A 25,063-nucleotide genomic window follows, 5' to 3' on the forward strand; every position below is an offset into this window, starting at 1 on the left:
TCCAAGTTTTAGTTTCGAGAAATGTAGCCAATCGACTTTAAGCTATCTCATAAAAGCTGCAAGTTGATTGGCTACACATTTCTCGAAACTAGAACTTGGACCACGTTCTAGCATCGTGGACGCAGGCCTTTACGAAGATTTTTCTACTCGCAAAGACAGATAGAACTTGGTCCAAGTTCTAGCATCGTGGACACAAGCCTTTGCGAAGACTTTTCTACTCGTAAAGACAGATTTGAGGCGTGGAAAATTGAAGAGCTACGTTTCACTTCTACATCGTCGAACACGCAAATTTCTGGCATGCAAATGATGACAGAGCGCAGGAACTCTCGACGTATAATACTACGATTAACGATCCATTTCGGAGCAGAGATCTTGCGCAAGGGAAAGAGACCAATAAGTTACGTTGGGTACGTAATTTATTAGACGATCTTGTCGACAAGTTCCTACGCGCTCGACAGAAGACGTTGGCAGATCCCAAAATTCTGATCGAAACCCACGTCCCCATGCTGCCGTCGTACACATTCACACGCACACTACCACGTAAACGTCACAAGGATACGGTCCCCCAACTGATACACGATCGTTTCTCAACTAGTTTCGTACAACCGCGGTTGTCGCACCAGTTTAGAGCTTATCTCGAGGGACCAGGGAGAGGTAGGAGTTGCTCAACTTCACAGGCAATTAAGCACACAGTTCAATCAGTCGTAAAGCCATCGAACAACAAACTCGTGTATCGTCTGCGAACCGGATTAACACCTGCAATAAGCTACGAGAAGACACAACGATATGTACGATGCGTTGCTTACTTATTACGCTCTAGCGTACTAAATCGCGTCAACTTACCGTAAATGCCGCGGCGCGAAGCGACGCATGAAGACTCGCTTACATTTGTATAATATATCGTCTGGCAATTCTTTTCCGTGCGACCTTTAAGCGAGTTTTCGTTGTGAATTCGAGTGAATCCAAAGAGAGAACAAGATCGACCCCATTTTTTTCGCATTCGGTTTGAGTCACAAAGTAGGCACGAAAGGGCTCGTCAAGACGATCGTAGATACGTCAGTCTCAGAGCGGACACTATTTAACATTCCAAATATCGAGCTCCCAAAAATTCCCAGGACGCAAGCGATGAAGCCGTCTGGGCAGACACCAACCATTTGTTTGGAATGGAATGGAACCTTTGGAGTCCGATATCTCTGGAACGTTAAGTAGGTACACTCTGAGCCTGACATATCTGTAATCGGCTTGACGAGACCTTTCGTTTGATATCCCTTTAACTTGCCAGTAATAAATAACGATAATCAAGCTTTTTAGTCGACGTTAACCGGCCAGTGTTTTAATATAGAAAATTTATTGCGAAAATATTACCTTAGCGTTTGAACCTGGACTATATAGTGGGGAAGTCCAGGTTCAAACCCTGGTTGAGGTAATATTTTTCGCAATAAATTTTCTGTATTAAAACATTGGCCGGTTAGTGTTTCGTTTGGTATCTACTTTGTGACCAAAATCGAATGCGAAAAAAATGGGGCCATCTGCCTATGGACACTTGTTCTCACTCTTTGTAATTGGTGCAAGAATGAAATGGGAGATGGACACGAGCGTGAGTCTACCGCGAACATGAATACGTTCGCGTCATTATCTTTAATCGTTTTGTATTTTTTTTTTAACAAGATGTTACCACTGACTTCCGAATTTGAATATTTAAATAGACAATTATGAATTGCTCGTCTTATCATTTGGCGAGTGACGCACGTCGAACTTTCAAGTTCAACGAACGACTGCACGCCACCGCGGGCACTCGAAACGTAAATAGCACGGTATCGGCACCGCTCATTGTCAGTGGATTCCGATTTGTGCGGCGACAGTGTTCCGCTGAACGTATTTCCCGGCGACGGACACTATTACCGTATTAAACGCCGTGCCGCGATTAAACAACGCGGAAGACGTATAACGGTACATCACGCTCGTAATTCCACGCCGCTCGATAAACAATTCGCTATGTTCGGGATCTCGCTCGCGAGAGGAGTCGTTTCCGCGAACCGGAGTCCTTTCATCGTGGATACGCGTTCGCAACGCGTGAGCTTTCATTTCAATCTTGCAAGACTGCGTTCGAGACTCCAAGAGCGCCCGCGAAAAATACGAGCACGCGCTTAAATTCCCTTCGTATAAATATTTATGGCCGTATGGTTATTGCTCCTTTTGCAATTACGTTGTTTAGCGCGATTCGCGAGCTGCGCGTGCTACGAGATAACGAGGCATTTACACTCTTACGCTTACAATTAGCACGAATTTATTAGCGGATGTATTCAATTATGAATCGGCGCTTCAAAACGGAATTCTCGCGATGGTAATTAATTTTCCTCCATTCGACTGTTCGCGTTCGGAAAATTGGCTTCATTAGATAAGTATCTTTTAACAAGGCACTTGGAACTCGCAAGATTGAAAAGATAGAAAGACTGAGGAGCAATTCCACTCCAGTTTTAATTAACTATAGATCTAAATACACTACATGTGTGTATATATATATATATATATATAATTTTCATAATACTTATAGAAACTTAATTAAACGTAACTTACACTTTATATTAAAATATATTAAATTAAATTCTGGAATACTTTTCACGAGAATCGCTTAAAAGATTAAAAGAATTAAAAAAAGCGAGAGTCAACGGTGTCAATTCCTCTTGCCTGTCAATTAAGAAATCTCGTATGTGAAAATCTTTGACGACTTAGATTTAATTTACAATTTACTTAAATTTACTTATCTACTATGTCTCTGTTAGAGATAATTCGCGACAGAAAATAATCGAATCCCAATCGGTAGCGCTGAGAATCTACTTTGACAGGAAGCAGGAAAGTGGTGACGCGTGTCTCCCGAGAAAGGGATCAAGGGATATATTTGTAGAATCGGATATAATTAGTGAACGTTACCTCGATACTTTCGTGGGATGCGCCTCAAGGGCGTCACCTCGATTCCATCTCCGGTGACCGGGTTGCGCGCCGGCAAACCTCCTGCTGAAGGGATGCGGCGACGGGGGTGCAGTTCGCACACCGTTCAACAGCCCACATTTTCGCCGCCACGTGCGCGCGAAGCGACGTGCGCAAGAACCCGCAGAGCCATTTCACCGTTTCACCCCATGCACCGTAACATCGTCGCAAAACCCATAACCGTAACCCAACCAACTTGTGTTAATACGCGGCAATTCGTACGGGCAAATCGCAGATACCGTGCCTTAAGTTGTCCCCCTTCCCGGGTAAATTATCTCGAAACTCTAAGTCTACAAATCTCTCGCGTGTCTCCCCGTCGCGTCTTTACTTTTATTTTTACTCTTTTCCATCGTCACTTCATCAACCGCGCAATGAATTTATTTTCCATATAAGAGGAAAGTCCCTTATTATGAGATGGGCTCCTGATATGAGATAGCGGGGGTTTTGTTAAATTAACAAGCATAATCTATTGGTTTCACGGGTTCCACCATGAATTTATTGCCCCTTGGAGCAAAATCTGTCTAGAAAAATTCATTCTTAGATTGTGTAATCGTTGCAACAAAGATTTGTGATTTTGGGTATTGAGAACCTGCTATCTCATAATAGAGGACTTTCCTCCACATATATACAAATATTACGTCTCTTAGATTTACGTTTGTGACATTCGAGATTTCAGTATAATGACTCGACATCTGTTTCATCAAAGGGCGTCTTCGATATCTTGGATTCGTCCGTACGTGACAAATTAAGACAAAAGCAAAACAGAGAAACGGTGTGTGTTGTGCTCAGGTTGTGAAGAAAGGAGGAATAAACATTTACAGCAGCAAAAATACAGAAACAATAGTGATACTGTGAGAGAGCAAAACAAGTCGCACACGTGTTACGTCGATTGTGAGAAAGAAAGAAAGAAAGAAAACCTTCGCTACGACGTTCCTCATGTCTGCCGACGATACATGTATCGTCGATGGAATCTTTCCGATATTAATATGCCGGTGTTATCGTGGAAAAATGTTTCGCGGCCGTGCGTGCTTTTGTTAAACGGATTAAAAGTTATTTAAATGTATTGTACACGATCGATGATGCACCTCATCCGCGGAAATTCGTGAATGACATTTCGTAAACGACATCGAAATATTTATCCCTTTTTTTTGGCAGAGTTCTTTTGGAAATCTGCAATAAAGTTTTATTCGCTGACGAGATACAAACCACATTGCATTCCTATCGGATTCATTCATGTAATTTCTGTAAGGAGAAGATTGCGCGTCGACCAAGTAATATTAGAAAAATTACTACTCGGGTCGAGTACAAATTTCCCGTTTCCACCGTAATTTGCTGCCCCTCAATGTCGTTTACTATGAGTTTATCACAAGTGAGTGAATCGTGTGTGGGAAACAATACAAATAACAGTTTAACGTAAAGCGAGATGTAATGTTATTAGCGGAATGTACGGTATGAAGGCCTAAGCGGTAATAGGCATGTCTAACTCAAAATATGTGTTCCTGTATTCGTGGCAGGCCCTAAAATAACGTGATGATGTCGAGATACATGGCGCGAATGCTCCGTGAAAATCAAACGTTTCTTCCGCCGCGACGTTGTCGACTTTTGCGCAATGAGATTTTCCGCCGTCTTATTCGTCGCGAGAGAAATGATTGCCGAGCGATTACGCGCGTTTAATTATGACCAAAAAAAAAGAAAGTGTAGCAGTGTCGTGTGTCATCTACTTGAATGTCTCGTTACACACTTACGAAATCTTTTGTTTCTCCTAAAAGCTGCTTGCGAACAGTTCAAGTGACATACATTAAAAAAAAAAGAGAGAGCGGTATATACATGTTAGACAGTGATATTCATTTAGAATCTTTGGTGTCTCGCTAGCTCCGCATCGACGGGCCGAAAGCCGACTCGGCGATAACTCGGTTTGCGCAAAGAGAGCATGTCGCGTCCGACCGAAGGACTTTCGCCGTTGATCTGATTAGGCGTGATTTCACGAGCGGCAAAAGAAAACGTCGGAACGTTTTCGATTGGTCAAATATCGTACGTACTCAACACAAAGCGTATTCGCGTCTGGCGCAATCGAGATAACTGAATATATCATTAGTCTCTCTTTATTCTGCGCGAAACATAGAAAGATCATTTTTGAAACGCCTGAAAAGTTTGCCTGCGCGTTTTACTTTCAACGAGCGTGAACTCCGAAAGACCGAATACGTTTCCGATGAGAAAGTTACTTCCCGTCGTGACAAGAGCGCGATTATCAGAACGGAAAATTATTTTTTACGCCAAGAGCCTGCGACACACACATATTTCAACTTAGATCAGGAGCGTCGTCCCTTGGTATTCGCTTTCATAGAAAGGAGCATCACCTGAATGTGGAAACAGTTTAAAGGGTCCCGGGGCGGCATATCTGCACATTTTCCAATGGCAATCACCTTTATTTAATACTGCATTTTCTTTTAATATCCCAAAGTGACATATAATTTGTAAGGAACTCCGTAAATTGAATTTATTGGAAAACTTGTAAACTTCTACGAAGCGATCGTTCTCTCAAGTACAATGTCATAGGAGAGATGTATCAATTTACATATTAAATAGCTTGCAATGTCATCGGATTACTAGTTAGATATCAATAACTAGATTCTATCGAGGGAAAGTGGTCAGACCACTGTTGTCCACCCCGGGACAGACTCAGCTACCGCTTCCTCGTTCACCACGGGTCCTTACCTGTCATATCATTGGACGAGTTGCTGCCGTTGCTGGTATAGCCGTTGGCGATACCCGACGAGTTGCTGCTGGCCGTGCTCTTCGCGGGTGACGTCGCGGTGCACGACGATAGCGACGAGATCGACGATCCCCCGCTGAGGGGAATATTGCTGCGCATGTGATTTCTCGCGTTTGGGGGTGGGGCATCGGGAGGACCAAACAGGCGTTTGTATGAATCATTACCGGGCTTGTTGCTGCGCGGCGACACGGCACCGTCTCCTTTGTCGGTGCCGTTGGTGTTGCCAAAGAGGGCCGAGCCCAGCTGGGACTGATTGTGGGCTTTAACGCGCCGCGGGCTCGTCTCTTCCGGGGCCGCGCCGAAAATATCGCTGCTGCCACCGCCGGGCGGTTTCAGCACCCTGAAATCAAGGCAAAGGACGAAACGATGAGAGATCGAGGAGAGACCAAACAATTGAGCTGCAACAATCAAAATTTGCTCGCGTCAAAGACAGTGCTTCGATAAGTGTACTTTTTATGCGCGGACTTGATTGAGTTTAGGATCAAACTTTCCTCCTTATTTCTTTATAGCCCACTTTGAGAATTTCTTAGAAACACATAGAAAAGATATCGTGTATCCAGACGTTTAAAACTTGTTTTCTGTCACGCGTGTTAAAGAATAACCAACTAAATGAGAATATTCTTAAAAGTCGCCAGCAGTACTTGATTACATAAGATTTGAGAAACAATAAAATCTTAAAGAATTAAAACATCTGCTTGCTTGTAGAATATTACAAAAATTAACAAAAGTGTTCCACATTCTAGCATTTTCATGTTAATTTCTGGCACTTTTTAAATTTACGTAGAATTTCTTAGATTCAGGTAGTATATTTTTTAGATACACGTATTCTCGTAACGTTGCGAGCCGTTTTTTTTTTCAAGAACAAGATCAATTACATACGGCAAGCGAGCTGACATGGGTGAAATCGGTAACGGTGAAATCGAATCGGACAAAAGTACTAAAGTAGCGAGCTCCAGATCTCGATAAACTAATGCGCCGACGAAGCAGCGAATGGAGAGCGCAGACGATGCAATTTACGGGTGCAAATCCGCGCTGATTTCCGCTTAACGAAGCGCGGTGCGTGCGGCACGCGCGCATTGTCGCGTGCGGACAAGCTAAAGAGAAAGGGGTGAAAAAAAGAAACCGAGGAGAATTGGTAGAGTAATTAGGAATATGAAGCACTTCCTTTTTTTTTCTCAAACTGCTTCGGGAACGGGAGGATAGAGCGGGCGGCTCGCAATTAGGAGCGCAATATCACTTAGGGAGCGACGCGTGCCCCGTGCGTGTCCCCGTTTTTTTTAGTCGGTCAAAGAATACGACCTAGCTCCGAGAGGATTGCTCTTGTTTTACGGAATTAACAACGGAAGCCGGGGGTCAAATGAGTCAAACGAAAGACTCTACAATTACAACGAAGAAACGTCATCACTTTAAATGTCAACTGGATACGATACTTGAATTATTTTGCAAAAGATTAAGGTCTGCATCAATTTAATTTCAAAATTTCTTTCCCGGACATATATCTTATATTGTACACGTAACGCTTCTCGGTGGAGTAAGCAAATTTGCAAAATGATATTGCAGAATAAATAATCGTACGTTCCGCTCGTTTCGAATTAACGGATAATAGTAAGAAATCATTAATTCGCGATCAAGGAAATGGACGTTACGCTTTAATTAATGACGCGCGGCCTTCATTGCGCGGCGTTGCATCTCGCGCGTTGCACTATCACGATGATGAATGGACGTTTCCGCGTTATTACATCTCGGATGATTGCATATCAGAGAGAAGTTGATAGAAATGTTGGAGAGCCGCGATTTTGTGAAATCTTCTGTTAGCTCATTGCCGCATCACTAATGCAGGATACATCTTCATTGAACACGCAGATTATTGAGCATTAATTCGCAATCTCTCGGTTTATTTCTTTCGAAACGCTCGACCGAGGTTTTACAATGTTACAGATCTTGTCGATTTTACGTACGGCAATTGCCGATATAAAAATTACAAATATTGGCAAAGGCATGGGAGTTGGTCGTTGATATGCGAAGCAATAGTCGCCTTCTGATTGACGTGACAAAATAATTTCGTTTGCTCCAATTGTTTACTTTGCGGCCCAAATTATTTCTCATAAAAAACGAACGAGTCTCGAATAACGTAAAGAGTTATTTAACGCCAGTACATGATTAACCAATGCAGAAAATTGCTAGACGACGCTTGGCTGGCAAATTCTAATTAAAGAAATTCATTGCAAAAAATATTACCTCAGCCAGGGTGAGGTAATGTTTTTCGCAATGAATTTCTTTAATTAGAATTTACCAGCCAAGCGTCGTCTAGCAATTTTCTACATTGAGTCTCGAATACTTCTCGATATCTAATCAGTGGGTTCAGATCGAAAACCTATGTTATTTGGCGAAAGAGTGAGAACAAGTGTCCGTAGACAAATGACCCCATTTTTCCGCATTCGATTTTCGTCACAAAGTAGGTACCAAACGAAAGGTCTCGTCGAGCTGATTACAGATCTGTCAGTCTCAGAGTGCGCCTATTTAACGTTCCAGAGATATCGGGCTCCAAAGGTTCCATTCCATTCCAAACAACTGGCTGGTGTCCGTCCAGACGAGTTCATCGCTTACGTCCTGGGAATTTTTGGAGGCCGATATCTCTGGAACGTTAAACAGGTACACTCTGAGATTGACGTATCTGCGATCGTCCTGACGAGACCTTTCGTTTGGTACCTACTTTGTGACCGAAATCGAATGCGAGAGAGATCTGGCCGATCACAAGAGTAAGAACAATCTCTTATGAAAAATATAGTTCGCTCGTAACCGATTCGAATACCTGGGCATTGTGACTGGCGCAAAACAGTACACGGAGAGACCGATATGGTTACCACATGTCTAATTAGGGTTGGCACAATAATACGAGGGCGGTTCAAATATGATCGAGACAAACGCTGTAGATGGCGCGCCTGTATGTTTTGAAGGGACCCAGCTATCACATACTTAAGCCGCGACTTTCAAAACATACAGGCGCGCCATCTACAGTGTTTGTCTCGATCATATTTGAACCGCCCTCGTAGTAATATTTGGGACAGCTATATCTATGGTTGACATACCCACATTGGTATGATAAGTAGTGGAGACAACTATATGCGTTTTGTGCAGCAAACTTAGCGAATGTTGCAACACAAAGCAACGTAGATGCCTCGACTATTTATACGGCAGCATTTTAATTTTAGTTATTTTTGCCTTAGCCGTGTAGAAACGTTATCGAGTCCGGTTCAGCACAGGACTATAAGTTGATAATAACGGCTCGATTATTTGTTATTTTCACACACTTTTGTTTTCCTATATCTCACGCCTCGTGCTCCATTGTATCTCTCGGCGCCGCGCGCGCGCGATCGTGTCAATAAACGTCGGGCGCGGTGCCCACGTCCCTCGCGAAAGGTAGCCGCGAGACGAGACGCGAGCGCGAGTAACGAGAATAATCAATCGGACCCGTAGGAAGCGGCCGATCTTGGAGGGGGACAGGATGGGTGCGCCGGGAAATATGCTGGCATGACGCGTGTATGACGCCTCTGCGTCTACCCATTAACGCGGGCACTCACGTTAATTGGGCCATCAACCTGCTTCGCGTCCAGCAACACGCTGTCGAGGCGCCACAAACGATCGGCATCTCAAAACCGACGGTGGTTTACGTTGTTTTTTTCCCCCCAGCGTAAGACGTGCTTATGGCTGCTGAGCACGATGTAAGTGGTAGCACCTTGTGTGCGCAGCGATTTGCTCTCCAAAGAGCCGAGGAAAATGCGATGGATCTTGGCGAGGTAACGCGAGCTACTTCCTGGATTATCGCGACGAAGAACGCGATGAAGAAAACGCGTGTCGAATGGCTGGGTGCAAGACTGGATCGCCGAGTGGTCTCGCCATTTAAAATGGAGAAAATAAGAGGCATAATGACGTTGCGCTTATAAGATCAAAGTCAGGCAAGAACGAAATCGTTTACAGCGGCCCGCTTACGCAAGTTCGAAGAAACATTTAATACCTTTTCGTTCCATCTGTCATTGTGCAATAATGTATGCACCGATTCCTCCAATTAACCTCGAGAATCTCTGGAGCTTATCTTCCTACAGCTCGCGCGAGTCGATTCACTTAAGGGATCAAACGGTCGGGCGATAATCCTAAACTGCCCCATACGTTCTCGAGTTCACCGAAGGTGTCTCGCCAAAGGTTTCGAGCGCAACCAATTAAAGTAGATGATTCGTCTTGTCGAGAAACGCAACTAATCCGAGACGGCGATTTGCCAGCGTTGCGTGCACCAACTGCATCCCGGAGGAAAACGCCGTACGCGGCCATCGAGCCGGACGAGGGGTAGGGGGAGACGGGGAACGCGGTTATGGACAATGTTCCGCTATGCGCCTCGCGCGTTTTTTACGAGACGCAATTTCGCGTCTGAAAATAGGTTTACGGTATCACGCTTGTAAATCATTTTTCTCACGTAGAGGAACAGAAAGAAAGGGAGGGAAAGGGGAGGGGGAACGGGGGGGGGAGAGGGTCGTTAACCGTTGACTTTTCTATTAGATTATCGGACAATTGAATGACGGGACCGGCGACGGGGGCTACTATCGGGGCCCCGAGGATAAATGGTGCCGAGGCCTATCATCAAGGCGCGATGTACGCTGATTATAACATTCACGGGGCCTGACCGACAACGCGAGTACATCGAAACCGACGTATATTTGCGCGTATACCTCGCGGAGGTATATCCGCGTCGGTTAATCGACGCAGCCTAGGAAATAAGGCCGCGGCACCACCATTATCCACTTTGCCTAGCGCGACTACAATGAGCGGAATTAACGCTTCTGCGAGGCAGCGACGGCTTTTGTAGGAAACCACGGTGTTGTTCTCATCAATTACATATTCACATGGCTCATTGTCGTTTTTCACGCATCTTACGGTGAGTCAGCCGTCAAGGGACCAGCCGTCAATCCAGCTGGTGCCCTCGTAATATCTATTACGAGGCATATTCGGAAATTAGGGTTACAACATTCTACAAAAATCGAAAAATGCATATTATTGAAACTTATATGCAGTGTTTGCTGTTACCTAAATAAAATTATATAGATGATTATCTAGATAAAATTTTAGCGTTATCTTATCTTTATATAGATAATAAAAATAAATATTATCTACATCTGCATCTTAGATGAAAGAAAGTGTTATTTTTACTAAATTATCTAAGATAACGTACAGATAATTTGGTTTAGGGCCACATAAGGTTAGCCACATAAAAATACTTAACAGTTACACTATTTAAATATGGATGGCGTTGTAGACCATGCATTTATGTGTGTCATATAACTTAACCTGAATATATTCTATATCCTCCTTTATAATTTAAATTTTTCTATAATTTTTTAATAACTTTTTCTACTGTGTTTACATGAAGTCTTAAAAATATTATCTGCAAATTATCTAGATGAATCATCATATTATTTTATCTTTTATCTAGATATATTAAAAACGAAATCATCTTTATCTTATCTAAGATAAATTTATATATTTTTATCTTATCTTTATCTAGCTAATTTTAAAATCATCTATGCACAACACTGCTTATATGACATATTGCACAAGTACACCACTATTTGTCCACGTAATTGCCATTCAGTTCCAAGTATTAGGTGCACAAATGAATAATCCAAAATTTTCAGCTATATTTAAGATTCATTTTAACAGAAAGTAAAACAAATTTGTCAATCGAAGTATTCGCTGTTGCTTTCTACAACTTTAAGCCATCTGTCAGGTAATTGATGAATTCCATCTCGGAAAAACGTGTCTTTGGATACGATAAAGTCGTCGAGCCGATTTTCGGATCTCATTCAGTCAACCGACCTCTCCTCTTGGTTTGAATGGCCCGACGAAGCTTTTGTGGGTCTCGCAATTTTTTTAGCGACATTTTTAGCGATAGCGAGATACCGGATGACACCTCGCACTTCACACTTGGCGGGATCGAAAATTGCAGGGTTCATGTCACGACACGATTCTGATGCAACCAATTGAGCTACTGACCCACCTGACCGCTTGTTTCCTTCAGCAAGATTCCCTTTCATGCAGGGATGCCGACTTAAAAACGAAAATTTTCCCTCGGAGCTACACGTTGTAACCTTAATTTCCGAATATGCCTCGTAGTTACGCAGACACGTGTAAAAATTTCAAAGTTCGACCGTTCGCCAATTTCCTGCCGCATCCCTTTGGACAGTCGTCGAGGGAAATGCACAATATTAACGTTCATTTTTAATCGTACATTTTTTTAAAGGTTCGATTTACGATCTATCAATTTTAAAATTGTCAAAAATTGCCTATAAAATGGCATTCGAGATTTTAGAAAATAGCTTAGGATTAAGAAAGAATTTCGCGAGCTCTGTCGCGTTAGAAAACTTTCGAGGATTAAAATATCGTCAGTTAAAAGATAAAAGCTCAACGATCTTGTTTCTCGGCGTCATGGCAAACATCGATTAATCTCGTGGGTGTTCGCGGTGGATGGCACGGGGAGAATGTTTCGGCGAATACCAAGGCGATGGGGTCGTACCATCCAGCACGACGTCCCTTGTACTTGACATCGACCTGTCGCGGCATAATTCCGCGCAAAAAAGAAAGAATAAGCCGAGAGAGGCGAATCGATTCAAAATCGACGGGCACGCGAACGTTTGCCCCAAGGAAAACCGAATTTAGGATAGCGTAATAATAATTCGTTTCCAGGGTAACAGCGTGCCCTTATCTAACTTTTCACCTTGGTCGTATATTATACCAGATATAATATATAATATCGACCGCACCAGCCGACTTCTTTATATTTCTCTTACAGATGTCGTAGAATAAATTATATTGACGTTTTCTGCAATTTCTCGCTAGCACGCGAATAATATATCGATAATATCATGTCCGTAAAATATGTTGACACAAATAAATAATTTTCCCATCATTTTACAATGTTCTTTCCGACTGGAAAGAGATCGCGACCGTTTCGTTTACATCACGTCCGGGCCCAGCGAATTATTCGCGGTTGCTCAACTTTTCGCGGAGATAGAGCAACGGGATTAGGGTTCGTCTCTGAACGGGAGAGAAGAACAGAGCTAGAGGAGGTCACGCCCGGGTACCTGGCTCCTGGCAACGCCATGTGAGGTCCGAGAGGAGGATGTCGATAACGAGGCGCTAGGTATTGTGCCGATACACCGTGCGGCCAGGCAAATTTTTCTCGCGTATTCGGACAATGGTCATTGTTCCCCTGTCTTAATTATGACAAACCGACGCACGAAATGTCAACCCTTTCGCCGTAACTGGCGCGCGATGTAACGTTTTCACTTGTCCGTATTGTGCAGCAACGCACTTCGAGCTTGTCCGAGTCTTTTTCCCGCGCGAACAAGGCGCCGTTGCGTCGAGTGTTGCTGAGTCAATTCGCCGTTTATGCGCTTAGCCGTCTCTAACACTTCCTCGGATCGCTGGACAAGATCATAGGTTGTCATGCTCTAAGACACCTACTCCTCGCGTCAATCGTACCAGGCTTTGACTTTGAAAGAGATGCAAAAGACTACGGGAAGGCACAGCCTGAACAAAGTACATCTTCAAAGGCTTTGCGATCGTCGCAACTTTTCTCCTCCTCAATCTATTCTTCTATTTGTTTGAGTGAACAAATGTACAAGTAAATTAGGCACTTTCGACGACACTTTTATTTAATTCCTAGCGAATTTGTAATAATTTCAAGAAATAGGTTCGCTTTAAATTGATTAATTCTGATTTAACCCCCCCCCCCCCCCACGTAATGTACCAGAAAACATATAACCGGTTGTGCCCCCATTGGATCTTCGATTTATACAAATGCGAGCAACAACTCGGACGAGTCGCGCACGATGGCACGGAGACCTCGAGACGGCTCCTTACGTTCCCTCTCTCGCAACACAATGCAACCGATGAGATAATTGGCAGGCGGTACCCGCGAACGACGGCACGATTATTCGCCCCGTGGGAGTTCCCTGAATATTCAAACGACCGTCGCGTCCGTGACACGGTAGTGCTTTTCCCTACCTTTCTGCGCGGTTTCGCGATCAACCTATCGACTATTGCTGCGTCCGATTTTCGCGATTCAAGGCGAAGTAACTTCTTCTCAAGAAAGAAGAGAATTTCCGGGTTTCATTTTTTTTTAAACCGTGTAATCGAAAGGGAGGAAAGATGCGCGAAGCATGCTCGGTGCGATATTTAAGGAAAAAGTGTCGAATTCTATTTAGCTGTTAATATGTTATTAATACGCACATACTGCGTTGTTAATACGCACATGCATTATAAACGCATGTCCGCGTGGGTCGTGGAATAGGAGAGAAGCTGACGCATCGGGTTTCAATCGCGCCACGAAACGAGAAGTGGTGCGTACAGACGCGGCGAAGTAAGCCCGAATAATGAATATCCATGAGATTCGTTTAAGAGATTTGCATTCGGAGTGAATTTTAATCCCGCCGCCACGCTGCCCGTCCTTATCGTGTATCGCAACGCTCATATTATTATTCCTGTCGTTTCTCGTAAAAACGTTTTAATGACACGTGGTGCGAGTAAAATTAGTGCTGAAGCATTGTAGGTTTTTGTCCCACGTTTGTCGATCGAATATTACTTCCTGCCGCATTGTCACGTCATTTATAGGCAAGTGAAATCAAGAAAAGCTGAAAAACAAAGAGACGCTGATATTGTTCTACGAATAAAACTTACATATGTCGTAACAAACCTGATATTTCAATGTAGGAAAATTGATAACCGACACAACTAACAATTTTAGTTAGAGACAATTTATTGCGAAAAAATACCACCTCAGGTTTGAACCTGGACTCTCCTGCACTCTAGGCGGGCGTCTCACCAATTCGACCACTGAGGTACTAGTGACAAGTCTTTGTTCTTGTTGTACACTAATATTTCAAATTCAGAATTTTACAATAAATGAAAAATATCGATAACAGAAAAACTGGAGCCTTTTCAACTTACTTTTAATTGCAACGGTAATTTAATTCAAGGCTTCGGAAAAAAGTTCGAATCGATCAATTCGTAATTTCTCCGTCCGAAGAAAGGAACAAACGATCCGCTAGTCTGGAAGCTGGCGATTGTATTTATGCGGTCGTCTGACTGTCGGTCCGCGAAATTACGTGAATTACCGTTATATAAACCGTCGTCGTGCCCGACGCGTTGCAGAACAATGCGAGTAAATACGGCAATTACAGCTGTCACCCGTAAACGGGCACGTGTGAAATGGCGGATACCGTCGTATCAATGCACCTTGATCGCGCCGTTCTTCCTCGAGTTCTCCGTGAGAGCTCGAGAGATGCAGATTGGAGAGTTGTCGGGAGTGATTCATCTCCCTTCCCAGTCGCGTCTTGCTAATCGACTTATTAACCCTTCGCGTCGAGATAATCGGACGTTTCGCGGCGCAACGGCCATATTTTGTGTAACGATTCCACCTGCATCTCGCAATATGACAGGAAAAACTACTGTAAATAGCTATTTGGACGTATCTGCACAGAGGAAACAATTTCTTGGGATTTAATAAATCTTCAACGTCAGTGTTTTCTTGATCTGGCATGTTTAATGGTACAGAAAATTTATTGCGAAAAACATTACCTCAGCCAGGGTTTGAACCTGGACTTTCCTACACTCTAGGTGGGCGTCTCAACCAATTCGACCACCGAGGCAAATAATATGAATTGGTTGAGATGCCTGTCTAGAGTGTAGGGAAGTCCAGGTTGAAACTCTGGCTGAGGTAATATTTTTCGCAATAAATTTTCTGTATTATTAAAATTGCCAGATACGGCCTATAAAAATCTCTGAGAGAGAGAGAAAGAAGAGATTTAGAATCTAAAATATGATTTGTTGCTATTGTATGTAAAATATTAATGACTTTTATCTCCTCGAATGCTTATGTTTCTTTTATACACGTATTGTTTCGAGATAATGGAATTTATGTTAAATGGTTTTCCATACCCGAACGACCTTGTCCATTTGGACCGTAGGTTACCTGAAAAAAATCTCGTCGCCTCTGACGTCAGTGTAAGAACTGAGCCGACTTTCATATCGCCTTAAAAATGCAGGAAACCGCATTGAAACATTGGAACGCGGCCAGGTCGAAATCTATGACTAATTCGCCATCCGCTGTGCACCGCTTGGCGCTTGCTCGCAAAGCTGCCAAACATGATAGCCGTGGCAATTTATCGCCTCGATAAAAAGGCCGTGGCTAGTCTTAAATCTACGCTAGTACGCGCGCTACATATATATGTATTGCGAAACATTCGCGCTTACGGGCAGTTCATTAATCCCAATTACCCTCGATCGCAATCGCGATCGACAGGCGCATCACTTATCGGAAGCGAATAAATTCCTGTGGTCGATAGAATCCACGTGGATCACGAGCTACGAGGCATAAAAGGGTACTAACCGTCAGTTAGTGGATTAAAAGCGATCGTTAGATCGATCTTCGATAATTCTCCCGCGCGGGATACCTTTCCACCTACCATACTTGTTGAGCTACGTGAATACGATGATATTTTTGTCGAGTCGCATTTAGCGACCTGATAATAACAAATGACGCGAATGACTAATAACTGCCATGGCGTATCGCATCGAGCGTAAACTGTTTCGCTAACATTCTAGTACAGAATAATATTCAGATTTCTCCTGAAATTTTCTACACTTTATTAAAGCAATTGCTTGAACTTTAATCAGGCTAAGCTTAGAACGCGTCTCTCTCTTTTCATTACGGAAATTTTGTTTCAATTTTTAACAAGGAATATTCAAGAGGTATTCTCGGTTTTCTTAACGCTCCATACTCCCTCGCACTCTCACTACTTTTGACAGATCGTCAGCTAGACAGCAATTGAGATTTAAATATCGACAGTGTCAGCAAGTCCAATCAATATATTGCGCTACTTGACAAATGGCAATTACGAAAATGACGCAAATCTAATTGAAAGCTCGATTGCTTCCTCGACTAATCGCGCCCGATTAGGCCAACGATCTGCCTCGCAAGTATACAATATAGCTGGTCGAGCTGTGAGAGATTACGTGGCCAATCGCTACGATTACGCTTGAGAGACACGTAAATAGATTCGACTAGTTACGATAATAACGTTCAGGCGATCGACGGGCTTAATAAGGAATACTCCGCCGTCTGGATTCCACCGGACTTGAAGACTTTACGTAATGAATCGTGGACGCTCAGCGATCGCAGCCAGCGGATCGACTTGATGAGAAATTAACTAATTGGCCAATTACGCCTCTGCCTATCGAGTATAATCGATCGTCTTAATTCCAGAAAAATCGTCGATCTATTCTCTCCCAAGTTTCTCACAAGAGACTCACTCGGTGCTGTCTCGGAATTTAACGAGCGAATAATAGTTACGAACCAATCGAAATTCGACTATCGTTCGTCGTTCAATCTTAGCCCAACAGAAAAAACTGCAGGATGCAAGTAAAAATAGAAATTATTAGAGCATCAGATTCTAAATCTGTGTCCACCATTATATCCCCTCGGTTTATTTTTCAAAACGATCTCCACGTTCTCCGGCTGTCGCGGCATTTATAGTCCATTTTATATGCATAATTTCGTAAGCGAAAGTGTGCAGATAGAATGCGATATCCAAGATTCTACCGGGTGTCCTGCATAAACATTTCAATCTACATGTGAATCGAGATAACGAGGCTCGCGTGAGAATCGTATAATTGAAAATGTCTTATCTAGGAATTGCGATAGCATAATTTAAGAGGCGTGATATGTTCGAGTGTAGTATATATCCGCCTGTGTACATACATACGCCACGTAATATCAGGCGTGACCGTCCACGAAGATGGCAGTCCGAGCACCTTGGTGTATTCACGGCATACCCTATCGCGGTCGATCTATCACGAGAATGGACTGTAATGTATGCATAAGCGAAGTCAATGCTCTGGGTAAAAGATGCCGGGTGAAATAAAAGTGTCTACTAGTTGTAGATGAACAACTAATCTTTCAGCACCTCCGAAAAGGACGCTTACACTGAAAGCACACGTTCGTCAAACGGCAATTTATATGTTAATAGCGAATTCGATCGCTTGTATTAGTGCGCATTAAATTAAAACTTGTTTACAGTCACATTTAACTTTGTCTTAAATACATGTTCAAAGAGTATTTAGCCAAAAATAATCGTCGCGGAAAGTATTTCTGTGTTTTTTAATCATTAACAACCACTCGATATGCGTTGTATACTTGTGAAAACTTTCTAGCGGTTCAATCAAAGGCAAACATATAATCCGTATAGATGCTGTATAGATCGTTTTACTGGCTAAAAATATTTCTAAGGATATTTAGGACGATCCTGCAGTATAAGAATTGACTGTAAACAAGCTTTAGTATGCACTCAGTGCAGGCAACCGAATTCGCTATAATATATTGTCCAAATAAATTAATTTTGCAACTTCTTCGAAATATTAATTTTTATATTAATCTATTCTATATATTTATTGTAATTTTAATGTATCATATATATGAATAAGAAATTGTAAAAGAAAATTGTTGTCATCGCTGTAATAATAAACTAGATACTTAATAGAATAATCAGTCGGTGTCAGCCGGCGATAGCAAGAGACATTGGAGGTACTTTGTCGTTCGTGACAAGTAGCTATGATCAAATCACTTACCATGTTACGAACGGGATTAGAGTCCGCGATGTCTCGTATTCCCCCCCTTTCTCTCTTCTCTCTCTCTTTCCCTTTCTGTTATCAGCTCTAACAGCTTGCATCGGTTCCCCGAGACTTTAATCGACGCGAATGATCACATTACGTTTATCACGACACGGTGCAATTTACATTAATGCTTGTCTTCGAGTTCCGCCTTTGATTGGACCGCTAGAAAGTTTTCACAAGCATTCAATGCATATCGAATGGTTGTTTATAATTAACGAAAACGCAGAAATGGTTTTTATTCATTAACGTTCATTAAAAAAATCTTTTTCTAGCTCTTACACTTTCGTCGATATTCGCCCCGAAAGAGAAAATCAAATTTTCTTCAAAGGGGTATTACACCACCTAAAAGTGCGTATGGGCACGTATAAAAAAATACGTGTCCCTTATTTTGAGCTGAGAAACAACATATTCAACACTCATCAAAATCGGTGTGTCCCCACTTGGGTAGGTTTACTTGTCAGTAACAGAAATCCTTTCCGAGGGTGTATTAGTGTAATTTCAAGAACATTGTACGCCCAAAGAGAGAAAGTGGGAGATGAGACGCTTCATTATCGGGGCTTCTGGCGTCTCGTAAAGTCTCTTTTACTTTTTTCGCGAAGCCCCAACGAGCTCACGTCCGCGAAGGTGGCAAATGTCGCCCTTCCGCGACACGAGGGTGAGTAACCCTATCCTCCAATAAAGAGCGTCGCGTCGATAGGGGGTTGGCTAGACGTCCCGTCGTTCGTAACGCGATGCTTCTTCCATTATACATGTGCATATATGCGAAATGCAACGGTTCGTTTTACACGCGGAGGAAATTGAAGAGAGGATCGCGTGCGAGCCGTCGCAGAGGTAAACTTAAGTGTTGTCGTTCGCGAAGTCATTTGTCGCTTTCCGCTAGGCAAACGTTCGCGAACGTCGCTCGAAACTGCTAACGCAATCGCGCACGCGATTACGTTTTGATCCGCGATTTTCTCAATTAACGAGCATGATTACGATAATCTTCCCGACATTGAATTCGAGATTCGGGCATTCTTCATTTACGTGGTATTTTAATTTATCTGCAAATGAGCAACATGTTCCAATTTTAGAAAAAGATTTCCTCCGAGGATACGTTGATTTTCTGGATGTTTTCATTTAAGTTTCCAAGCAAAAAAAAAAAATTTTCAGAGAGTCAACTTCGATAAAAGCTCTCTAGGTGCTGAGCAAAATTGCCCGAGGACTTCAGGTTTTTCAAGATTTTAATCGAGCGATTCTAAACAAGTCGACAGCAATACTTTTGAATATCGCAATTCTTATCATGATTTTAATGCTGTAATTTATATACTCCGAAGCATCGTACATAATTTACTAGTCGATTGAATTAATTGGGCTAATAATCATGGTAATTACGAAATAAAGGTAGACGTAAGACAGAGAATAGGTGGAGGATGCGATCGAAAAGTGCGCGGTTCAACCCACACGACAATCAGCGACGCGGCTCATTACCCTCGTTAGAGAAGGGTTCATTAAGCAGCCTAATAGCTGATTGATAATTACATGAATTAGACCCCACCCCGTTTAAGGCGTCCTGTCCAATGAAATTGACATTGGTTCTCCGTTTGGTTCCTGGGTCGTCCTAAACGATGTGAATTGCCGGATTAATTGCACTAATGCTTTGTCGACGTCGCAAGGCTTTTCCCGACCACACACGCAACGATCACACGCGACCACGTAAATGTTCCTTTTATCGGAATGAGGACACGAGGTCAGTTTTTAATTAATACACAATTACGCTAAACCCTTGCGAATTAAAATTGTTATTTAATTCGAAAACAACAAAAATAGTTTCATTCCTTGCTTTTGTCTCGACTCGTTGGACCTCATATGGATCGAAGTTACATCGTCATTGAATGAAATTCTTACCGCGCCAGGAAAATCCGAAGCCGAGGATTTAAATGCAAAACTGCACCGCTCGAAGACCCGGGGTCGGCGAGAAATGTACTTTTACCTTGGGATTGAGATTGCGTGTTACTTAACACTACGCGACGGAAGAGACCTCGCGGTTAGCAATTTTTCAAGTATCCCACGTATGCGTCGAACAGGTTACAAAGAAGCTCCGTGATCGTGCCGGGGATCATTCTGCTTATCACCCGAGGAACAAAGCCGCCACTGTGTTGAGCTTCCATAGAGAAAGCATTGTAACGGGAGCATCTCGATGGCACAGAAACACGCACCGATGCTCATCCCTTTTGACCGGTCGATAGGCATCGGTTGCGATCGAGATGATATCGCATGTCCGTAACAAGTACCACTCGGGCTCGAGTCGGACGCAGGTGCACGCGCAAAAACATAATTCGCTGTTATTGAGAGAAATCGGTATTCGGACGGGCACTTCGAGATCTCATTACTCGCTCGCGCTTTGACCTCTGACCCGCGCGCATTAAAACCTTCGGTAAAATTGAATTCGAGGTTGCCGTTACTTTATGGCCCCGGCTTTCTCCGAACTCTCAGAATGTACACCTTCTTCTTAAGACACTGCGTCGATTATCGTTTACGCGATTCTTCGATATTCAATATTTTGGTCAACCAGCTGAAGCGATGGATTCCTACGAATTGAAATCTCTTTCAAGTTGTACACATGTGCACCTACGCGCGTACAAAAATAGATTTTTTATTATTCAGTTTTTCATGACCTGAAACTTAATTTTCGACGCTAACAGTACAATACGTGTCTTGCGTAGAGAATACGTTTGAATGGCAGCGCGATACCACGGAACTCCCATTCAGAACGCAAGCCATTAACCCGGGTATAAAGTCTCGTCGTCTAATCTTGCACGCCGATCGGGGAGCCGCAATTAATTCAACACCCGGCACGAAGTCGCTATTAACCTGGCTCGCGAGTCGTGAATTCCGCGACATTCGTGGTTTTTCGCCGCGGAACGAATACAAAGCAGCGAGGAACGCCGCCCGAGAGGCCCTCCGAGATTAATACGCGAACCGGGGATAGAAATCTCCGTATACTTTTGAATGAGAACGCGCACGCTCGTTTACCGAGCCCGGACGTGAAAAATCATGACGGACGGTAATTAGGCGCGGTGACATCCACGTAATTACCGTCGCTCGTGCGCAGGAGAACACGTCAATTACGCGAGGGCGTTGACCAGGATTTTAACGAAGCTCAATTGCATAAATCTTTCGGCCGGCGTGTTCTCCACGTTCGCGAGGGCTCTCCTTCGGAACTATCTTACGGTGCGTTGCAGCCGCAGGGTCAACGGACACCCACGAGGAGCTGCTCTCGTCAATTAGTGCGGGGGAATCTGTAGTCAATTATGCGCCACGCCGGAGGATTAACCCGTCCGCGCGCGTATCGAAACATGTAATTTATCATAACCCGATATATTACTTTCAACCACGAACTTCTCCCCGATCGTGGAAATGAGAAAAACACCGCGAGCCGGACGTTTATTAATTGTAAACGTTTTAATTGCAAAGTACTGATGTTAGAGCTCGCTATTTTACGGCATTTCGATAAAAAAAAGCATGTTACTTCTCGTTATTGGTAAATTTCTTTTTTAATTACAACGAAACACTCATTTCGAAGTGAGGAGAATCGCTCGAGAGATTCATCGGTCGATTAATTTTCGCACAGGTAGTTATTAAAAAAGGCCGAGATTGCCATCTTTCTCGCGGTGCGTACACAACACGCTTGATAAGGCACGGAGCAGTCACGCTTTCTAAGTCTAACCGCTACTGATCCCTTTTTATCTTCTCCCGATACAACTTTTAGCTAATGGTGCAGACAATTTTGTCGCTTTAACCACGAAGAGATAGTATGTGAAAAACGCGTTAAAATTCCTAGAAAATGCAGACTTTTCCACGTTATGTTTCTGGGTCACGGTTACACATTCGAAGAACGCAGATTTGAAATGTCACGTCGTAAATAAGCGCAGAGCACTTAAAGAGATATTCTTTCGTCAATAGAAATTTGTAGAATAAGAAATCCGGAAGCAGTGTCTCTTTTTTTCCCCGTTACTATCTGCAACCGCACGTTGCCTTGTGTTCGTTTCGTTATCGGCATCCTTCGAAGGAAGTGACGTTGCCCGAGAGAGGTATCCTGATAACGCTTATCGCGTTAGTAAGACTAAGGTAAAGTCGACCGTTAATTAACGATTAAATGCACTCGGGACGATCGAGAGGCATTTGCGCTTCTGTAATTAATGTAATAATTAAAACTGCTCACGAAATACCGTTTGCCCCGCAAATGACGATCGACAGAGGCGAAGACTACGGTGATCCTTCACGTGTTCGATTCGACTCCGAGTTATTCGCGAGTCATCCTGTAGACGGTCTTACTACTTGCAATGTCAACGAATCGTCGGCGGGACGCAGCATCTCGCTCGCATCGCTAGGGACGACCGGCTGGATGTAAATCGATCAGACCTGTCACGATTGACGGAACAACCGCACGTTCCGCTAGCCTAGCGTTTCCACGAGCTTATAAATAATCAGTTTAAGTACGCCCGTCTGTAAAGTGCCCCTCACCTTGCGCTTGGGAACAACACCTGCATCTCGCCCCGCGACTCGCAACGTCCATTCTACGCCTCTCGCAATTAACAAAGCTCAACTAAGGCACTAAATCTTGCGCAACCGAGAGAAGAGAGGGGAAGGGAAGCGTCGAGAAATCTTTATTGCCATTTCAGTACGCGCACCCTGAAGAACCTTGCACCCCCACGTTATTGTATAATTGTCTGAATGGCAGGTCGTTACGGTTTTAATTAAAATTTGACAAATAAATAATATTGTTTGTTTGTTTTCACAAAAAATGTATACGTATAAATAAAAGAAAATAAATTCAAAAAATTTTGAATTTATTAAACACGTGCCAGTTAAGGCCAACCAAATTTATTTGTTGTTATTTATTACTGGAAACCTAAAAAGATTTCGATGTTTAAATAAATAATGTTACAATTATTAATAACAACGAAAGAATGTGAATCGCCCGTAGTTGATTAACGATAAAAAGAATTGTTAGATTTTAAGCTGGCAGATGGTTTGTTTATTTAAATCCGACGTTCCGACCATACGGGTTGTGGGTCCTTCTCAAGGAATTCAACAATCTACCAGTTTTTCCCAATTATTAATAAATTACACGGAAATATCCGGTCTGTTAGAGTTCAGATGTTACCCTTTTATCTTTTTAACAGAAAATGATAGCCACGCATAAAAGTGGAGACTATTACTTTGCACAACGGAAATAAGCAGACTCCGTCTGGTTAGATGCTACGTTGGGTGCACCTTAAGTCAAACGCGACGAACTATTGATTGGTTCCCTCTCGGTATCCCTCGCACTTCCAAATACGCGAGGAAACTTGCAATTTCTGGAAAATGAGCCACGGCGAGGCGGTGTTTTATTCCGTCTTTTTTTTTCTTGAAAGGTAAAAGTTGAAAGAGTAATTCAACCGGCACAGTTCAACCGGAAATATCGCCCATGGGAAGTCCGCAGTGCGGTACGCTCCCGCTCTGTCTTCCTCTCTCGCTCTCTGTTTCACGTATCGTTACCTTTTCTTTCCGTATCCGACATTGTCAAGCTCGACGTGCCTGTACGCCGCGTAGGTGGCCATGGCGATCCCCCAGGACCTAACCCAACCCTAGGACGGTTCGACGAAGAAGGTACTTCTGAGCGACTTCCGAGCGGTCAGCCCTTCCGGTTAGGGGCTTAGTCCTCTTCCAGGGCGCGGACGAGAACGCGAGCGGCGAGCGCAGAGCGCGAATCCGTACGGGCCGGGTCTACTTCGCGCGAACTTCTTCCGCGGCTCAGATGATCGCGATCTCTGACAGCTGCGAGTGTTTGCGGTGCTCGCGGTGTCGGTGCCGCGAGTTCGTACGAGAAACTGACGGTCGAACGAGGATCCAGCCGGTATATAACACCTCCTCCACCGGTGCTTCGTGCCCGTCTCACTCCCTCTCCTTCTTCCTGTCGCTCCTTCTCTCTTCCTCTCTTCTCCCTTCCCAACGGGAGCTCTCGCGACTCGCCACTTCCACCGCGAGTACCCCGACAGTGCCGTATGCACTTCCACCCCTGTCCGCGGACCAGGAGAGACGACGACGCCGACGCCGAGCATCGTGCATTCACCTCAATCAATACGCTCGGCGAACCAGGGAGAGGAGAGGAACAGGAGAGAGAGAGAGGGGGGGAGGGGGTGGAGAGGGGGAGGATGAGGAGAGGATCCGCCGGCGCGTAGGCATCGTTCGCTGCACACGCATGCTGCACGTGCGGACACGAGGAGGGTAATGAGCGGGGACCGGAAGGCCCAGGAAAGCGCGGAGTATGGACGGGGGATGAAAACGCTTTTTGACGGTAATCCTTTGCTTTCGTCCCACGCGAGAGATCGACATCTCTTTTTCCACTTTTGGAGGGTGAATGATACGAAAATTTACGGTGCACCCAGATTCGATGGGGCAAACGCGGAAAGGGAGGTAAACAGAGAAGGGCGAGGAGAAAAGCGCGAGGCGGGAGGTGCTCGCGCATCGAAGGTATCCGAAAGTTTTTTGGCATTCAATTTCTTCATTTGCACTAAAGCTTCAAATTTTAAATCACAAGTAGTATTTAATAACGCCAGT

General features: G+C 43.7%; 1 protein-coding gene across 4 annotated transcripts in view; it reads right to left on the minus strand.

Annotated features, from left to right (window-relative positions):
- Positions 1-24,398, minus strand: part of LOC105565709 (microtubule-associated protein Jupiter) — a 28,162-nt gene extending 3,764 nt beyond the window's left edge. The window contains exons 1-4 of one of the 4 annotated variants that reach the window (XM_012019121.1): positions 24,002-24,398; positions 5,704-6,101; positions 4,734-4,757; positions 2,932-3,012 (exon numbers count right to left, since the gene is read on the minus strand). In XM_012019121.1, coding sequence (XP_011874511.1) covers positions 2,932-3,012; positions 4,734-4,757; positions 5,704-6,101; positions 24,002-24,063 — 565 coding nt within the window. In that variant the 5' untranslated portion in view covers positions 24,064-24,398. Of the gene's footprint in view, positions 1-2,931; positions 3,013-4,733; positions 4,758-5,703; positions 6,102-9,776; positions 9,810-24,001 lie in introns of those variants that run through there. The other 3 variants (XM_012019123.1, XM_012019122.1, XM_012019124.1) reach the window with 3 other exon arrangements.
- Positions 24,399-25,063: the final 665 nt, after the last annotated feature.

Source organism: Vollenhovia emeryi, unplaced genomic scaffold, assembly GCF_000949405.1.
Source record: "Vollenhovia emeryi isolate VEMERY1.0 unplaced genomic scaffold, V.emery_V1.0 DF939149.1, whole genome shotgun sequence".
NCBI classification, from domain to species: domain Eukaryota; kingdom Metazoa; phylum Arthropoda; class Insecta; order Hymenoptera; family Formicidae; genus Vollenhovia; species Vollenhovia emeryi.